At 39.7% G+C, this 18,841-nt stretch overlaps 1 protein-coding gene across 1 annotated transcript in view; it reads left to right on the forward strand.

Annotated features, from left to right (window-relative positions):
- The first annotated feature begins 751 nt into the window (after window positions 1-751).
- The window catches only part of KCNH1 (potassium voltage-gated channel subfamily H member 1), a 191,650-nt gene continuing 173,560 nt past the window's right edge, over window positions 752-18,841 (forward strand). Inside the window, exon 1 of the mRNA XM_015817215.1 lies at window positions 752-824. Within this exon, the coding sequence (XP_015672701.1) occupies window positions 752-824 (73 nt within the window). The remainder of the gene's footprint in view (window positions 825-18,841) is intronic.

Below are 18,841 nucleotides of genomic sequence, written 5' to 3' on the forward strand. Positions count from 1 at the left end.
AGATCTGTGCTAGTTCAGAGAATGGATCATTGCTGGGATAACTTTAAGCATACCCCCATTGAGTATAGAAGCGAACTGAGTCCTAATGTTCCCCACACAATCGCAACATTACAAGATCTGCAGAAGCGAGGATGGAGGGATTGGGAGAGGAAACCACATGTTCAAGGCTACTTTAAAGAGTAGGCTTTCTGGCTTAATTCGTACGTGAGCAATTATGTCTTGAACCAACCCTGACCAAATCAAAGGGATATTGGAAGTCAGTCCAATTATTCTGAGGAGAGAAGTAAACACAGGGTACCCATGCGCGGAACCCAAGATCAGCCTGGAAGTGCAGCAGTAGGGAAGCAACGTTTCCACTCCCGTCCCGCACTCTCGTGCGCAGTGGATGTCGGCATCCAAAGGAGGGCGCTGCAGCCCACAGGTTTTACGAAGGCGCCTCGGCCCACGGAATCCCACCGGCCACTGAGCAGAGAGTGGCCCCTTCGCCGCTCCGGTCCAGCAGAAGCATGTTCGGTGTGGGTGGCCGCGGAACAGCAGAGGGCGCTGCCGGACAGGTCCAGACCCGGTGGCGCGGAGCGGCAAGAATGCAGCGCAAGGGAGGGTTGCTGACTGCTGGGCGAGCGAGAGAAGCTGATGCTGCAAAGCCGCCCGCCTTTCCCGGTGGGGACCATGAGGAGCGCTGAGCGGGAAGAAGAAGAGTGGAGAGGCTACGCTTAGCTTGGCCGACCCCGGTTCGCTAGCGCGCCTGACTATGGCTGGGGGAAGGAGAGGGCTGGTGGCTCCACAGAACACCTTCCTGGAGAATATCGTGCGGAGGTCCAACGGTAAGGAGGAAGCCAGCGGGGGTGCCAGGGCGACTCGGCGGGGTGGGGGGGGGAGCGAGGACCCAGAGAGCCGAACCCGAAGCTGGGAAGGGGGATTCTCCAATGCAGGGCTGCACTCATGGGCTCCTCCGGGCGTTTTGGAGGGGAGAGGCTGGGCCAGCCTGGTTCCGAGCAGGGTGGGGACGCGGCCAGCTTTGGGCTGAAGTGGTGCTGCCTTTGACTGGGAGAGCTTCCCATAGCCAGGCATGGCCTCAAAGTCCTGCAGAAGAAAGTGCCCGAGATGTCTTGGAGGGAGAAGCCCGCGAAACGTAGCTGAACCGAGGACTGGGGCGGTTTGCAGGTGCCTTTTGGGCAGGCTTCTTGCTCCGGGTTGGGCTGGAAACCAAAACCACCCGAGTCGGTTTTTGTGCCCCGGAGCGGGCGTTGGGAGGGCTGCGCACACAGCTTGGTTGCAACGGGCTCTTGGCGTCCTCCCCCCCCCTTTTTTCGTGGGAACCTCTTCGCGTTGTCCGAGCTTTTCCACTTTCCCCAGCCCGATTTCTCAAGGGCTTCCCCCTCCCTTAGCCCCGAGATTTTGGCGCTATGCAGACCTGGGAAGTCTTTGCAGAGGCTGTGGTGAGATCCTCGGAGAAGGAGAGAAAAGCGAGGAGGTGGGGAGGCGTTGAGGTTGGGGAGACCCTCTTTCAGGTCTTCCTTTCAGACTTCACATCTCTTACAGACGGAGGCTATCCGGAAGGCTCTCCAGAACCATAGCTAAAAGCAATTTCATTAAAAAGTGCAGGACTGAAAACAATCTGGTGATGTCCTATTTCTCCCCCCCCCACCCCTTTGATTCAGTATAACCACCGTGATTTCTTGATTTGCTTTATGTCATTTAAACACTTCTGCAGTGTAAAGCAGCTTGAAGGTGAATACCAAGAATGTCTGATCTTGATGGATTTATATTAATCTTTTAATGGCCTTTCTTCCCTTTTCTATCTTTATTTCCTAAGTATCCGTTCTTATTCATTCAAATGAAATTCTCAGAATCTGCAAATATGTTAGAAGTCATATTTATTTGTTCTGGGGGAACATGGTATTTTGAAGATGTGAAGTTATTCAGACACTTCGGGTGGGCTCCATAAATTTTTTTAGATAGCTTCGACCAAAAGAATTGTTGACATTGGATTAAGTTAGCATCTAGAGATGTTAAATTACACAACACCAAATAACCACTCTGCATTTTATCTTTGGAAGCAGAAGTAGGAGATGAAAGATTGAAATGACTTTAAAAAAAACTGATTTGGGAATAGATTTCCTCCCTCTCATTTATGTGTCATAAAGGATGATCTACAATGTTTCATCTATTGAACCCTAGTTTAAAAATACCGAGGAAATCAATTCCCAGCTTGACTTATACAGTTAGGTGTGGCTATCTCTCTGCATAGGTCTGCTTTAAAAGGCTGTTAACTAAGATGGTTTATCTTCCACTTTCCTACTTCCCTTCCCATTATCAATAGTTTATTGCAAATGTACAATAGTGTCTTAAACAGCCTCTGGAACTGGATGGAAAATGGGAAGGGGGGGGGGATAAGGATGCTGTACTGTACTTTTTTCTACTACCGTATATAGATTTTTTTTAAAAAAAAGCTTCTTCCAATCCTGAGTCATAAGCTGTTCAAAATTCTCTTCCACCAATTTTTAAAGGTACCACAGCCCTCAGCCTAAACATGAACTAGTTTCCTTTCTTCCTGTATGATTAATTGCTGCTGTATGAATGAATTGGGGTTCTTGGCTCAGGTATTGATGAAACAGAGTCAGGGCTCGGCTCTAAGTAGGAAGGCAGGCTGCTTCTGGATTTGCTGGAAAATATTTAACAGTGGGGTAATCAAGCAGATGTACTACTTTAATAACCTTCAAAATTGCTTTGCCATGATTTTTAAAAAGTTACCAATAATGTTAGCAATTCCTTCCACGTTCTTTTAAAATTCACAGTATTAGTCTTTACAATCATCTTCCCAAGTGAAAGTTTTCATATGATAGCAGAGGGAAAGTATAATTAGTCATTTATCCAACAATGGCAAGTCGGTTATATTTCCTCAGATTATTTCATGGTTGTTAGATGGACATGCCATTTAGCTAGTGCCAACTATTTTAGAAGAAACAACCTACTGGCTGTCTTTGGTGTTTGAATAATATTGTCATTAAAATGCTATTTTGAAGAAAGCTCTTAGTAGAAATTGGCATGTCTATTCTTCTAATTTCCTTTTCCAATAAAAGGCTGGCTGGAAACCTATTGCCCTTACTCAACTTCTTCAGTGGCTGCCACAAAGTTCCTGAGTGGATCCTGGAGTTCTTTAATCCAGAAGGCTTCATTCCATCTATTTTTTTTTTCTCCTGGCAGGCTGATATTCTAATTTCTGCACATATTCAATTTCTCTCCACTCCAGTTTAGGATTTATTCACTGTAGCTGTTCTGTACCTCTGAAAATATTTGCACCCCCCCCCCCGGCCAACTGATACTATTTCCTCTTTTTGTTTGGGTTGTACGCTTTTAAGTGCCTAAGGATCTACACACAGAAAATGAGCTCCCAATTACTGTATAAGATCACCAGGAGTCATTAAAAGACTGCCTGTTTTCAGTATTCTCACATTTCCATCACTTAAGGAATGCCATTATTGGCCCTGCTGCAGAATCTTTAATCCAAATCCCCTTGCATTAAAAGATCTTTTATTAGGTGATCAGATAAGTTTTGAAATTTTAACTGGACCGATTAACTCTCATAAATATTGTTATATACAGAATATTTGTGGTATATGTGGAAGCAAAGGATATACTTTTCTTTATTTGGGGAATTGAGTCAATGGAGAAAAGATAGATGAGGAGAATGATGACTTGGATGGGAGAGCATTTGGACAACATCCAATGTATGGGCTAGGGAGTCTTCATCTAGTAATCCTTACAAGCATTCCATACCCTTGATCTAAGATTTCTTTTATGGCATCCTATGGTTATCAATTTCTAGGCTGTAGCTCCTTCTAAACAAGGAAGTAGGAGCTATGATGGCAGCTGGCAAGTATCTATAGAAGGCTAGAAAGCCATTTCTCTGAAATATTTTAAGTTGGATTCCTACATTGAATAGGAAGCTGCACTTGACATTTTCCAGTAGGACAAGAGGCAAGGAAATGGAGTTGAAAAGATGGAGCTTTTTCAATTGATAGTAGAAACAATCTTGGAAGTAGGGAATGTTGTGGTTCTTCTGAGGCAAAATAATGGGGCTGTTCTCCTGAGACCTGATTAGCATAAGATGAATGAAAGCAAACAACCTCCCTATTTTTCTCATTTCAAAAGCTTTTTTGGAAAGGCAGATGAAGATCTCTAGTTGAGGGGACACCATTCACAGGCAGTTCATGAGCAATAGACAACTTTCAGATCCCAAAGCTCTTTGTAATAATTTGATCTCTGGAAAGAACGCTCTGCTTTCCTCCTTGTTGGTATGAGGAAGGAAAGACTGTGGAGGTGGAAGGAGATTGTGGGAAGAGAAAGAAAGGGGATGGTGCCACCCAATACTGGCTCTGATTTTGGCTTCTGTTCATGTTTGCCCACTGTCCCAAAGGTGCTTTTTCGAAAGGCAATTTGACTTTTTTGTATTTTCTTGAAGATGTTTCACTTCTCATCCAAGAAGCTTCTTCAGTCAGAACTTCTTGGATCTTTAAGGAAAAACAAGGAAACCCAGTTGCCTTTTGAAAAAGACTTTTGGGGCAACCATGACCTGGATGATTGAGAATCTATCTCCATAGACTTTTTTGCCCACTGGTTACTGTTGTGGGTAGTGACTTGACTTCCATCAGATTATTCCAGTAAGAATGCAACTTTGAACAATCCCAATCAGAGTATAGGCTTACATATAAAGGGGAAAAAAGTCCCTTCCTAATGCCTGCATTAATTAGGGTGAGACATGTTTTTCTAACAAATGGAAAAACAAGAGGAACCATCAGCCAGGGACCCATCCAGGGACAGTGAAGCTGGAATCGCTGGTTGGTGGAGTCAGATCCAATGAGGGTAGAAAGTGATGAAACTGGGTGGAGTTTGCAGCACTGCAGGACTGCATAGTTCTCTCTCCCCACCCTAGGCATAGAGTCTTAACATGTAAAAATGTAAACCTAAGAAAAGACAAATGTGTAGATTCTTTTGTATTTTAGCTAAGTCTCTGGGGACTGATTGGTATCATAAAAATCTCCCTCACAGGCTTTGGTTTTTGACTCCTTGTCTTGAAAACCTTATTTTCAGATTTACCACATTTTTGTGCAGAAATGTTAATATGCCAAGGGACTGTAGGCAATCTTTTGCCTGAGTGCTTGAGTGCTTGTACTAATATTAAAAAGCCTATGAATCAGCTTGAAGAATAAAGCAGCATTTGGGCTGGGAGGGCGTTTGTTCCCAGTGAATAAAAACTAGACCAAAAGAGGTGAGAGCTTGTACAAATGGCCACAAGACAGCCACCTGCTGGATATGGAAATTAGCTTGATTTTGAAATTAAAAAATCCCCCACCGAGTTGCTAAATCCCAAGTAAATGCACTTGTTCTATCATTATTTTGCTGAGATTAAACTGCACCCATCCTTGTGAAATATTGTTGCTATTATTTTGCACTGCTACCATAAGGTTCTAGTTGCACTGTGGAACTTTCTACACAGTGGGGAAAATTTAAATCAGTGGGCTGAGAATTAAGAGCAGCTTTTATTCTGCTGAAGTTCTGAGACATTTTTAGACAAAGAAATGAAATCATCTTGAAAAGGGCCTCCTAAAATAAGTACTTCTGTTGGCTGATTAAGCTGTAAGTTTATTGGCCACTTGCTTTAATATTTCAAAGAGATTTGAAGGCGTGTAGATTTGTTTAAGTGGTATTGATTAATATATTATATTGGATGCACTATCGGGCTGATACTCGCAAAATAATAACCAAAGAAGTATTTATGCAACTGTGCCAAGATGCCCTCCCATCTGGAGAGCCAATTTTTCTTCTCCTTTAACAGGTTGGTGGAGTTAAATTTCCTGTATTTCTGGTTAAAAGGTAGTGTTAGGAATGGCAAATACCAGTAAAGGACCTTCGACAGTTGAAGGGCCAAAGTCTAAAGGTAGTCTGAAAGTTCAGGTGAAGAGTCCAAAAGTATAAGGGGAACTTACCTGTAATGAAGACTTTTCCTTCAACACCTGTTTTTTAAAAAGAAAATTTGACATAGGGAAGCCAGAAGGTTTACAAGAGATAGGGACCCACCCAGTTTATAGCTTATTTTGGATTAGATGGAACAATAATGTGATTTTGTGAATACAGTTTCACAAATCATATGAATTGCCTAATTAGAAGACAGTCCCTGCAAAGAATTGTTGTCAGTGTACTAATATTTATATTCCATAAAAATATATTTGGGGTTTCCATGAGAGAATAATTGTGTGTTTTGGAGGGCTTTAGGAAATTTTAGTAAGATTTAATATCCATCTGGCATCACTGTATTCCTCTAAAGTAATATGTCCCAACCTTGGCAACTTGTGTGGACTTCAACTCCCAGAATTCCTCAGCCAATCCACACACCTTCAAGCTGCCAAGGTTCAGAAACATTGGTCTAAAGTATTTCCTCCTTTCTCCAATCACCACAGGCCTCAATATCTATTCCTGGGCTTTTAAGGTAGCTAGACTTCGGCTCCATAGCCAGAGCTCTTTGTAAGTTGGTTTTATGTACAGGCCCTCTTTTGAACTTAACATATGGTAAAATACTGTATTTGATCCTAGCTGTTACATTTTGTAAACAGTGGTTTAAGACTGATTGCAATGTGTAAACCTGCTAATTGTGATTTATTTAAAATCATAGATAAACAAATCATAAGTTAATATTGTTAGGTTATCCATGTAATTTGGGAACTAGCACCTATTCCTCACCGAAGAGACTGGATAGCCATTTGTATGAAATAATATAGAATCTCCTGCCATGATCAGGGGGTTGGACTAGAACAGGGGTAGGCAATCTTGGCTCTTTTATAACTCTGGCTCAGGAATTCTGGGAGTTGAAATCCACGAGTCATAAAAGAGCCAAGGTTGCCTACCCCTGGATTAGAAGATCTCCATGCTCCTTTCCAAACCTATTATTCTATGTTCTATACACTGAACAATAGACTGAAACAGCTTAGCTTATTTTACTAAGAGACCTTATCATACACCTTTGACTCATTGCAATACTGTGTAAGTAAAATTGTATATATAAGTATAATTGCAATTGTAAAATATTTACAATTGGAGTTCTGTAGTTGTTATCTTAATTATAATAGGGTTTTAAAGCATTGGTGTGATGGTATTGGAATTGAATTTTTATTGCAAAGTTGCAGTACAAGGCTAGTCAAAAAGAAAAAGAATCAGTAAGCAGTCCAATCACTTGCTATACCAAATTAGATCAGATACTGATAGCAAACATAAAAGAAATACTTTAATAAGCTCTTACTTACCACAAAGTACCTATTATTAGTATATATCTTGGCTCTCCACATCTTGAAAGCAGTCAAATGGCAGAACCGTAAGAAGAGTGCTGCGCTTATGCAATTAACTTAATTGTGTTATGCAAAAAACCAAACATGGATTATTTGTGACCTTGAGCTATTTATACTACAGTCTGAATTTTTTTTAAAAAACCACAACCTTTTACATCTAACATTTCTATTCTTCTTTCCATTAAACTCATTGTTAGTGGCTTACATCTTAGCACCAAGAGCTTAAATATAAAAATTCTTGGTATTAAACTCCATAAATCTTCATGTTTAAAGTTGCTATACTGTTAGTCTCAAAGTTCTGTTGAATGAGGTTCAACTCACTTCTGGATGAACTAAGTTCCAGTATAATTCTTAGCATCCAGAGAAGCTAGGTTTCCCAGCAGCTCACAAATTTTACTCTGGTTGAAATAAGCCCTATTAAATTTAGTATGAGTCGAGCCATTGTGGTTTGCAAAACCTTGGGTCATGATCTATCATGCAATGTAACTCCATCCAATGTACATTTGTTTATTATATCCCACCTTTGTTATTATTTTTAAATAACTCAAGGCGGTAAACATACCTAACACTTCTTCTTCCTCCTATTTTTTCCACAACAACAACAACCCTGTGAGATGAATTGAACTGAGAGAGAATGCCTGGCCCAAAATCACCCAGCTCCTAATGTGAGACTAGAACTCAGGCCTCCAAGTTTATAGCCTGGTGCCTTAATCATTAGACCAAGCTGCTTTAAAAGAAGACATTATTTTGCAAATAATTGTTGTCAATCCTATGTCCTCTGACTGAATGTTCTCACATTACTTGGGACCCCAGAATTCTAGAAGTTGTAGTTTCAACATATCTGGAAGATAGTCGGTTGACTGATAAATATCTAAATACAGTAAAATCGCACAATTATGTAGACACAAAATGTTGTTTGTGGACAACAGTTTTAGACTTATAGTTGCTAATCACAATAAAAACAATTTCCTTAATCAGTTTTGTAATTCTGCCTGTGAATCATCAATTTTAACTATATTTTGATATGTGCCGGTAAATGAGGTGATTGGGTAATGAGAACCTATTACTTTGTATAAAATTTTGGAGTAATTAAATCAAGTGATATGCTAAAAGCCCTTTCCTTTCTTTTCCTTTCTCATTCAAGGGCATGGTTAAATTGAATTCAGATCACATTCAAGCCCAGACTAGACCTGACAACAACAAGCATGTTTAAAAAATGCAGATAGCTGTCTTGATCATTATTAGGATGTCGGTTGGAATGGAGGGGGTTAATTCTTTCCTGGGGGGGGGATGGTTCCATAGAAGCTTTTTGCTTCATTAACCAGTGTTTTGGGGCTTTAATCTTCTCCCTCTCCGGCCAAAATGTTTCCCCTTCCCCTTATAAAACAGTCCCTTTGTACTTACTCCCTCCCCCTCCCCTCCCAATAAGCTTTATATTCCTTCTTACTTCAGACTGGGCTTCAGATATGGAAATGGATGTTCAAAGAGAGCCACTGTGGGTTCTTCTCCAAATGTATATGGAGATTTAGGGTCATTTTTGACAAGGTATTGCTGAATGTTTCACTTAGAAACAAAATGAACTATATTTTCTGGTTGCAAAAAATGGATACAGTTCATATTCTGAACTGTAGAGTTTTTGATGGTGCCAGCTGTCAAGAAGAGCCTGGCCATCTGTGACTGAGGAGATTGGTGTGTCTAGCAAAATACATGTTCTGTAGCCATAGTATCCTGTTTTGTTTTTATTTTTAATATATAGAAGAGGAGGCAGGAAAGCGACACCCCCATGACATCTGCTGCCTCAACGGGTTTGCATTGCTTCAGAAAAAGTTCTCTGTAGGTAAGAACTCAGATGAATTAATTGGGTAATCCATAACAGCAGTACTGCTTTTCAGGGTATTATTCCCTAGGCAAAATTAACACTAGAACTTTTTTAAAAGAAAAACTCAGTTCCTTCTATTGGTAACCTTAAAGGAGAATTGCTTATCATTCTTTCATAACTACTTGTCCATTAATTGGAAATTAACTAATTGGAAATTAGTAGAACACAACAATAATTAAAATCTTTGCTTAAGTGTCTGGATGACTTCTGGATTTCTTTCATATGGATCCTGAAATGGTTTTGCTTTATTCTGACCTAAAAATCTGAGTTTGTACATGGCAACTGTTCCATGGTACTCTACTTTCAACTGTCACCCTTTAAAAAAAAATAAAAAGGTAAATTTAAATTATGATATTTAAGAAGAGATTGCATATCATATCTTAATTTGTTTTTCAAGGCTGCAGGTTACTCTTTTATGCTGTAATGTATGTTTTTGTAAATTCAGTGAGGATTTACTTAAAAATAAAAATAAAAAGAATTTTAAAGAATTTTAAAAAGTAAGATCTCCTGCTTGAGCAGGGGGTTGGATTAGAAGACCTCCAAGGTCCATTCCAATTCTGTTATTCTGATATGGTTTTTCTAATAACGTAGCACAGCAGGCTTAACATGTATCTTGATAGTGCAGACACCTGACACCAGAGGGACCTGTTTCCAAACTGCTTTGCTAAGCACATTCTTTTTTATCCTGTTGGGAAGGACTGAGAAGCAATGCAGTGTTTATAGTATATTGTATTTTCTGAACAGAATTTTCTCCAGAACAGCAAAATCACAGAATAACACATTTTAAAATTAAGGCCTTCATTCCTATATTTTTATTTATTTTTTTAAAAGACTTTTGGTATAATTCTTTTAAGTTAACTCTATTTCAGTTACCACTTTCACAATTTTCTGTGTCAGATCTTGTTAACCAATACTATAAAAGGGAAAAGACTTCAAGGGGATTTTGTTAACTTGATATTTATGATCACTATTCCAGTTTTCTCCATTACTAAAGCATTAGTTATGGTCTACATGGTGTTGAAAGAAGGAAAGAGAGGCAGGAGGGCAAAAATCCTTTAACCCCCCCCCCCCCAGGCTGTTACTCCATCCTCCATATCACATTGTATTTTCCTTTCACACCTTTGGTCTACTTATGCCTCGTGGTCACTGTTTGTCTCAGCCCATGGGAAGGAAATAGCTAACATTGGTAGGAAGTACTGTATGAAATTATGCCCTCATTATCACTCAGTTGGTCTATTGAAATGTGCTGTAAAGACCACTTGGAAGTTACAGTGAGATAGTCCAGAATATAGGAACCCTTTTACTAACTGGCATGTGGTTCTGGGAAAGCAATGCAACAGGCCTTCTACTGACTGCCAGATGCAGTTGAAAGTGCTGGCTTTCACCTCTATAGTCCTTTATGGCTTGACGCCTGAGGACCTACAGGACCATCTGCTCCAATGAGGAACCTATTAGATCATCTTGGAAGAAGATATTCTTAGTTCTCACTTTTGGCAAGTAAAGAAAGCTATAGCAGGCAGTGCTATGTTTTAGCTGTTTTTGCATAGAGTTCTATTTAGACTTGGACAAATTGTTTTTTACATTTTTTTACTGATTAATTAGATCTTTGGGGTTTAGTTTTATTTTAATTGTTTTTAATTTTTACTACAAGTATTTTAAATTGTGTATGTTAGGAAAGCATCAAGAGTTGATTTGGGCTGCAGCAGGATATGTAAATAAACAAGTTATTGGAGCCAGATGGTGAAAAGTAGCTCCATGGAACCAGCGACAGAAGGACCAATCTGCTTGCTGTACTTCAAGCTTTATCATGACACGGAAGCTGCTTAGCAAGAATGTGGTTCTTTGGAATTGGTAGGCACAAGGATCTATTAACATACTCTGAAGGTTCTCAGGATATGATGGTGGTCCATCCAGGCCCTGATTAATTTCTGGGTCCTGACCTGTTCCGTTAGGAGTTGTGGTGTTTGTGGCAAAACTATTTGTTGAGGTGGCCTAGTTTTTGAATGGCGTGAGAACAGACTCCAACCTACTATTAACAATGGACTAGCAAGGGAAGAACCAGGGTCTATTGCTATAGAAAGGAAAGAACTGCAACAATAAAATCTGGTGCTTCTGGGGTTGATATGAGTCCATAGTCTTAGCTCCAGTAAACCTAAGACTCTTAATTTGGTTAGGGGTAGGTCAAGGCCATGGTTTTCCCAGTTGCAATGTATGGCTGTGAAAGTTGGACCATAAGAAAGGCTGAGCGCCAAAGAATTGAGGCCTTTGAACTATGGTGCTGGAGAAGACTCCTATGAGTCCCCTGGACTGCAAGGTGATCAAACCGGTCAGTCCTAGAGGAGATCAACCCTGACTACTCTTTAGAAAGCCAGATCCTGAAGTTGAAACTCAAATACTTTGGCCACCTAATGAGAAGGAATGACTCACTGGAGAAGAGCCTAATGCTGGGAAAGATTGAGGGCAATAGACGAAGGGGATGACAGAGAATGAGGTGGCTGGATGGAGTCACTGAAGCAGTAGGTGTGAGCTTAAATGGACTCCAGAAGATGGTAGAGGACAGGAAGGCCTGGAGGAACGTTGTCCTTGGGGTCGCGATGGGTCAGACACGACTTCGCAACTAACAACAACAAGCCTGAAAACCCAATACTCAAAAGGTTTCTTATTTCTTTCCATTTTTCACACCCAACAGCTAGCTCGCTTAGACAAGACCTTTCTTGGTAGAGAGGTGTGTAAGTAAGAGAGAGAGGGACACCATAATGGTTTCTGCCACTACGGTTTTCCCTGCTGAGAAGCAATCTAGAAGAAGAGAATCAATCCTCCTTGTCTTCATTTCTCCCCCATCAAACTGACTGCTTAGCAAAGAAAATAGAGGATTCTGCTGTTTCTCCCAGATACATAACCACAGCAATCCAGGGACTGCTTACCTGTTTGAGGTCTAACTCAAATCATTTATCCAAACACTCAGCCTTCATTTTTCATCTGACAGTAATATATAAGAGAAAATGGGCAAGCCATATAGTTTGTAGGATTCCTTCAGCCAGGCTTCATGCAGATATTGGTGACTTAACAGGGTTATTAATACTGTTCTGTACAGCTCTTTAGCAGCATTCCCAGTTCAGGTTTCCTGGACTGTAAAGGTGAGAGGAAAGAGATGTACTTCTAGACTTTCAAGATTTTTTTCCAGTAATGTAACCTTATAATAAAGTTAAAGCTAGTAGTTCTGGGTGTGCTCCTTGTCTTTTGTTTCAGCAAGGCTGAACCAAGGGGGAAAAAAGAAGAAAGGATCATATTCAGCAATAGAGAACAGGGCATCAAAATAAAAATTGTGCTGGCTTTTCTTGAAGGCCTTTTAGTTAGGTCACGGGTGTTGATTTTAAGCAACTATTTTAGCCAGAAGCTATCTTCACCCAGTAAAATAAACGTTTATCTTGTTTTTCTTCCTAAGACATATTCTCTTATAGGGCTTGTGTTTGCTTTCATTTGCCTGTTTTAGAACAACATAAGAAATGGTTTCCTAGGTTGAACTAATATCTTTCTGAATATAGTGGATTTGGAAGGAGTTCAGGGAACCTTGATGGTTTTGTAGGTTATAAGAACTCCTTCAGCAAGTAAGACTTAAAATGGGAGACATATCTGCAGGCCTTTTTGCTTACCATTTTCCATGTTACTTTACAAAACTGATGGGCCAATTTATGGCCCTTTGAGATTTCTGAGTGTTCAGTATGTCCAAGGCTACAGTCCTAGATTATTTTGGGAGATAGTGTGACCCCCAGCTCCTAAGGTGGAAGACAATTCCAGAATATAACTCTCAGTTGTTGGCATTGGTGGTCCATGGCAGATCTGAACATTGTTCCACATCCAACAAGATGCAGTTCAGTGGTGACAAAAGGCAGTCTCTCAGATACCCTTGTTGCATGCTCTGAAGGACTTTAAAGGTTAAAACCAGCACTTTGAATTGGACCTGAAAGCAAATTGGCAGCTGATGCAGCTTGTGGGACAGGGATGTAAAATGTGCTGTTCTAGAAGTGCACATAATTGCCCATGCTGCTGCATTCTGTACTAGCTGAAGCTTGCAGATACTCTTCAGGGGCAGCCCTGTGTAGAACATGTTGCAATAGTCCAATCTGGAGATGATTAGGGCATGAGTGACTATAAGCAGGGCCTGGTAATTTAGAAATGGGTCAAATGGCTCACAAGATGGAGATTTCTATCATATCTCCCTCTTTATTCCTATTTTCCCAAGCTAAGAAAAATGCCTTGCGTGTTTTTAGCACCATTAAGATCTTGCTAAATGTTGTTCAATTAATGAAAAAACTCCTATCCATCTCCATATTTGTAATGAACTTGAAAAAAATGCTTAATACAGAGATCCTGTGACCTTCCCACTGCTTGCATGTTTTGGAAGATGAAGTTTGCCAAAGACACATGAGAAAGCTGTGTGCAATTTGGACCAGGCTGATCACAGCATTGGAAAGAAGGCCTAACACAACCCACAGCTGCCTTGTGAAGGGCCAGCTAGGCGTGCTTCATCAGCAGCCAGAGGAAAAAGATAGGGGTAGCAGGGCCAGCAGAAGGCAGGACTGGCAGAGATGGTGAAGTAAGTAAAGGTGGTCAAAAGGGAAAAGATGGAGGGGGAGATAAGTGGACAGGGGGAGTTGAGAGGAGGCAGTCTCTTGGCTTTTACTGAGGTTTGGGACTGGGACGGATCAAGTCCTGAATGACTTGGATTGGGGTGGGTCCTTGCCTAACAACTAGTGTGATTCAGTTAGCGACATCAACTGGGACTGCTGGGATTCCTGTTGCTAAACAATGTGATCATATGACATTGTGTTTTATGATCGCATCTCTTAACGATGGAAATTCTGGTCACAACTGCTGTTGGTTATCTCAAGGACCACTTGTAGTATTGCCTTTTTAGTATTCCAGTTCTTGCAGCCTAAATTAGTGGAACCATATAGACAGCTAATAGGAGTCTAATCTTTATAGGATTTGGATTGCATGACGACAATTTGAGAGAACTTGTTTGAAGTATTAATTATAGTAAAGCTAAACATACTTTATTGTTAGTGGAAAATGCTGTAACAAGCGAAGCAAAAGTGAAGAGATATAACAATGCAGGAGTTATAAGTTAAAATGTCCTGCTGTTATATTGTCATCATATTTCACAGCAACGGGTACATAAAGTTATTTCTAACAGTTGTAAAGGAATTTGATCAGTGGATATACATCACTAAAGTTGCGTTTGATTTAATTTTGCATGCTTTTTGCATGAGAAAAACAGGGTATTCTTAGTTTGGGGGAGAGGAAAGTTTATAAACCTTAATATTCCAATTTCCCTGATTTGTGTCTTTCTCTTAGTAAATCTGCTGATGATAGCAATAAATGTCTATCTGATTCCATATGAATAATATTTTTATTTTTACAAAAATGAAATCAGGAATAGCAATGTAGAACTGTATAAAAATCTTATGCCTGCATCTTTGTCACTATAAACATGTTAAGCCACTCCCAGGAAAGATTACAATTTTGAGTCTCAGCTCTTTTTACTTGGAAGCCCTCCCCATATGCTTAACAAGCCATTTGCTTTCAAATATTTTATCTGCATGGAAACCCAATTTCTACAGTAGTTGACTGGTTGAAAAACTTCCCTCATAAATCTATTCAAATTGCATGTTGACAGTGGGTAAGGCCCTAAGCGAAAACGAGCAGTGGTCCTCTTCCCCTTTCTTGGTTCCCTACCCATTTACCTTTTTCTCAAACTGATTTTTCTTTTTCTTCTTGAGTTATTCTCCACCTAATAGGCTTTGAGGCTTTGTCAATCCAAGCCAATTTCTTGCAGACGACATTTGGGATTTAGCAGAAGGTTACAAGTTGCTTGACTACCTTTAGTTCGTTAAATGAAACCTGTTATTGCTGGTCTTGGAACTACTTTTTAGTAGTGGATGGTAGTCCTACTGATCTTGGCTAAATATTCCTTATAGAGTTTCTCTGCAGTTTTAGTATGCTGCATTTATAGGCACAAACCGCTTTGACTGCTTTTTCTCCACTGCTTTAGCACTGGGATCAGGGCTAAAAATGACTGAAAGGAATCCCCAACAACTTTTTTTTTAACACTGTCTAGAAAGTGAAAAAAAAACATCTAGAGTTTATCTGAGGAAAACTGTTTATAGAGCTAAATATATCTACTGAAAAAACCCAGCACCCATTAGATAACTGTTTTTCTGATATTGCTGCATTTTGCTCCCCTTTGCTCCTTCTTGGTCTATTCCCCAAATTCATTTGCAGCTTTCAAGCAAGGAGATATTCTTGCAAGGAGTTTGAATGCTAGGAGCTCCCGAATCTGGGGAGTTGATACTGATACCAAACTATCAGACAGAGATACTTTAATGGCTTCTCTAGTGATACAGAAATGGCCCTAGGCCTAATATATTGTGAACACCCTCACTTTGCTTGATATTAAACTCATTGCCCAATCATATACTGTCAACAATACTGAGATAAATAATCTGATGTAGCATAATGCAGCTTTAGTTATATCAATTTGTATGCTATCCCAATTATAGGAATAACTGTTGCATTGCAAGGATCTTGATGTTGCATACATTTAGAAATATAACTCCTGGCATGCATACTGCATATATTGGCTACCATTGAAACACAATAAATGGTTACATACAGTAAGCCAGGACGGTTATTTATGTTTATGATTATCAAGTAGCGTATGCACATTCAGTACCTATTTAACAGAAAGGTGAGGTTGTATTGATTAATTTCTGGAAGCAGCATCAGCCTTGTGATATTGGAAAGCATGTTATCTCATCAAATTTATCACCTAAAATTGAACAGTGAACAAACCAAAGCAGGAACAGGTTTTATAAGTCTTATTTATGGGAAATGGTGACTTGATCTTTGGGAAGAGTTTCATATCCTCTTCTAGTGTTGTACTAATATAATAAAAGATCACAATACACAAAGCCTTTCTTTACTTGTGTCTGTCCAGAAGTAACAATTGCCTTGCTTTGTTAATAATTTTCCACCTTTTCCACAAATTAATAAATTGTCTTTAGATTTTTTTTTATCTCAGGACTGTTTGATCTTAATTAATTGTTGCTGTTGGTTGGAATTAAGCTTGCAACAAAATATAAGAATACTTATTTGGACTTTGGCAGAGATCATTATCTATCTATTAGGTATCACAGAATTGAAAAAAAGAAACAAAAGAAAAAGAACTTAGGCAACCTAGTGGTTTTTAAGTTGTTAAAATATTTGGAAAATAGGAGAAAACAGCCCTCTTCATTGAGATGGGCTTCCTCCCCCTTTTTGATCCTGTGAATAAAGAAACATTTCAGAAATCCTTCATATGCATATATATGAAAGGATATAGTGTGAGGGCATACATTCTGTAATAATTTATAGGTTGTCACTGCTATGTTGCATATAATGGTTCAGTGACAGAACAAGATGTAACCATGGAAAATGTGACATCATGTGCTACATTCTGTCAATGACTTTGAAATTCAAGATAATATCTCTAAAGAATGATATTGCTGGTTAATATTGGTCATGCTTGATGTACATCATATTGCCTTTGTTTCCTGAAAAAATCATGCTGCCAACACATGATTCTTCACACTAGCTATAGAACAGGGCAAATAATCAGAGTGCTGTTAGGCAACAGGCTCAGCTTAATTGCTGACTATGGCTTCTTACGATGGTTATGGCTTAGTTAACACTCTTGCCATCACGTGGATAAACATTTCTGGCAGTGCTTGCAAATATTTTGCAGCAAATACATGGACTGCCAAACACCTAAATAGAATTGTACTATAATTGGGTTTAGAGGTGCAGCTAGGATTGTGGATTTCAATGACTTCATGTTAGATGGTCTCATATTTTATGAATAGCTGCATATCCAAGTCAAACTAGGTGCTAGCACAGTGGTTCTCAACCTTTTTAATGCCGTGACCCCCAACCAGTCGTAAGTCGAGGACTAAACCGGTCGTAAGTCGAGGACTAAACCAGTCGTAAGTTGAGGACTACCCAACCGGTCGTAAGTCGAGGACTTTCCCTGCCCGGGAGCGCCGCGCATGCGTGGTTCCGCCCCCTGCGCCGGCCGAGGCGTAGCTGGCAAGCGGCAGAGACGGAGCAGGCCAACCACCAGCTGGCCCAGCTCAAGGGAGGTAAGGCACCCGCCGGAAAAGGGGAAAAAAATGGCGGACAGCCTTGGTTGGCGACCCCCGTGAAATGGTCGATCGACCCCAAATGGGGTCGCGACCCATAGGTTGAGAACCACTGTGCTAGCATAAGGCCACTATGCTCCTGCCATAGCCATCAGAATTTCCTATTCTCTGAATGGTGATTTAATGCTCTAGACTTTGAGCCTAAATCCCAGTCATGAAGGCATTAATTTCTTGACTGTGCAATATAAATTCATGCCAAAGTTGGAAGAGTAAGAACCTGGACTCAAAAGCAGCCAATCTGCTAGTTCAGCTTCAGATCTACTTGACAAAATTGGCTGGGAACACAGTGGCTTGAGTTTGGGGAAAGAAACTGAAAATTTATTTTTTAAGGTCAATATCAGAAATATCAGAAATTTATTACAAGATCAAGAAATGTAATTTTTTTTTAAAAAAATAGCATTTTCACATTAATCTTATTATTCACTAATAACTAGTGAAAAATGATGTGGCAATTACCTTTGTTAATTATCTTGTTTCACATATACAAAGTTATATTATTTAATTAAAGTTAATTATATTAAATGGTCATTGATGAATTAAATCATGATATGTAAATTCATCGTTCCTGCTGCTTTTATAGCTTCTAGTTTTCTTTTTGCTTCCTTTTTCTAATATTGTCATTATTTTCCTACAAAAATAGACTCTGGCATCATGCAAATTTGTACTTATAATATCACCATACTTGCTGTCCATCCTCTTTTAATTAATTTAAAATAAAACATACATACATCTGCAACCAACTGTGAGTAATTATGTGAAAAGACAAAAAAGAGGATGGGTACACTTCAGAAATATTAAGCCTACAAATTAGGTCAAGAGCATGGAAGCTATGGCAGGAGATTCCAACTGGGCATGAGGCATGGAATATTTTACGTATATGTGGGTCCTCATTTCATTTTGTACAAAATAAAATAATTTCTGATCCCATGCTTCCTCTAAATTGTTGGTTATAGGAGAAGATTGACTTTTGATGACCAGGTCTCTTTTAGAGAAGTTTATTTTATTTATTCTTATTCCTTATTCTTATTAATATTATTTACCAATCTTCCCACTGAGGAACCACTTAGTTTCCACAGTAACCCAGGATCTCCTGGAACAGTTTATAAAGTCAGCTGTCAGGGGAAAAGCTATGCTGCACAAGCCAGTTTCTTGACGTGTGCTCTGTTAAAGTCAACTACTCTTCAGATGGGCTGCTAAGCTTAGGATAGGCTTTTGGCCTGTATTAGAATGATTTACTCAGTGTCAGGTTTTCTCATTGCACATGCCTGCATAGCACCATGAAGTGGGGAGAGCTACATATCAATAATACCCACAGATATGCAAGACAAGTGAAAGCACAGTGACAATGTCAAAACATTAATTCATTATCAGTTCAGTTT

This window comes from Protobothrops mucrosquamatus, unplaced genomic scaffold (assembly GCF_001527695.2).
Source record: "Protobothrops mucrosquamatus isolate PMUCROS unplaced genomic scaffold, P.Mucros_1.0 scaffold563, whole genome shotgun sequence".
NCBI lineage: Eukaryota > Metazoa > Chordata > Lepidosauria > Squamata > Viperidae > Protobothrops > Protobothrops mucrosquamatus.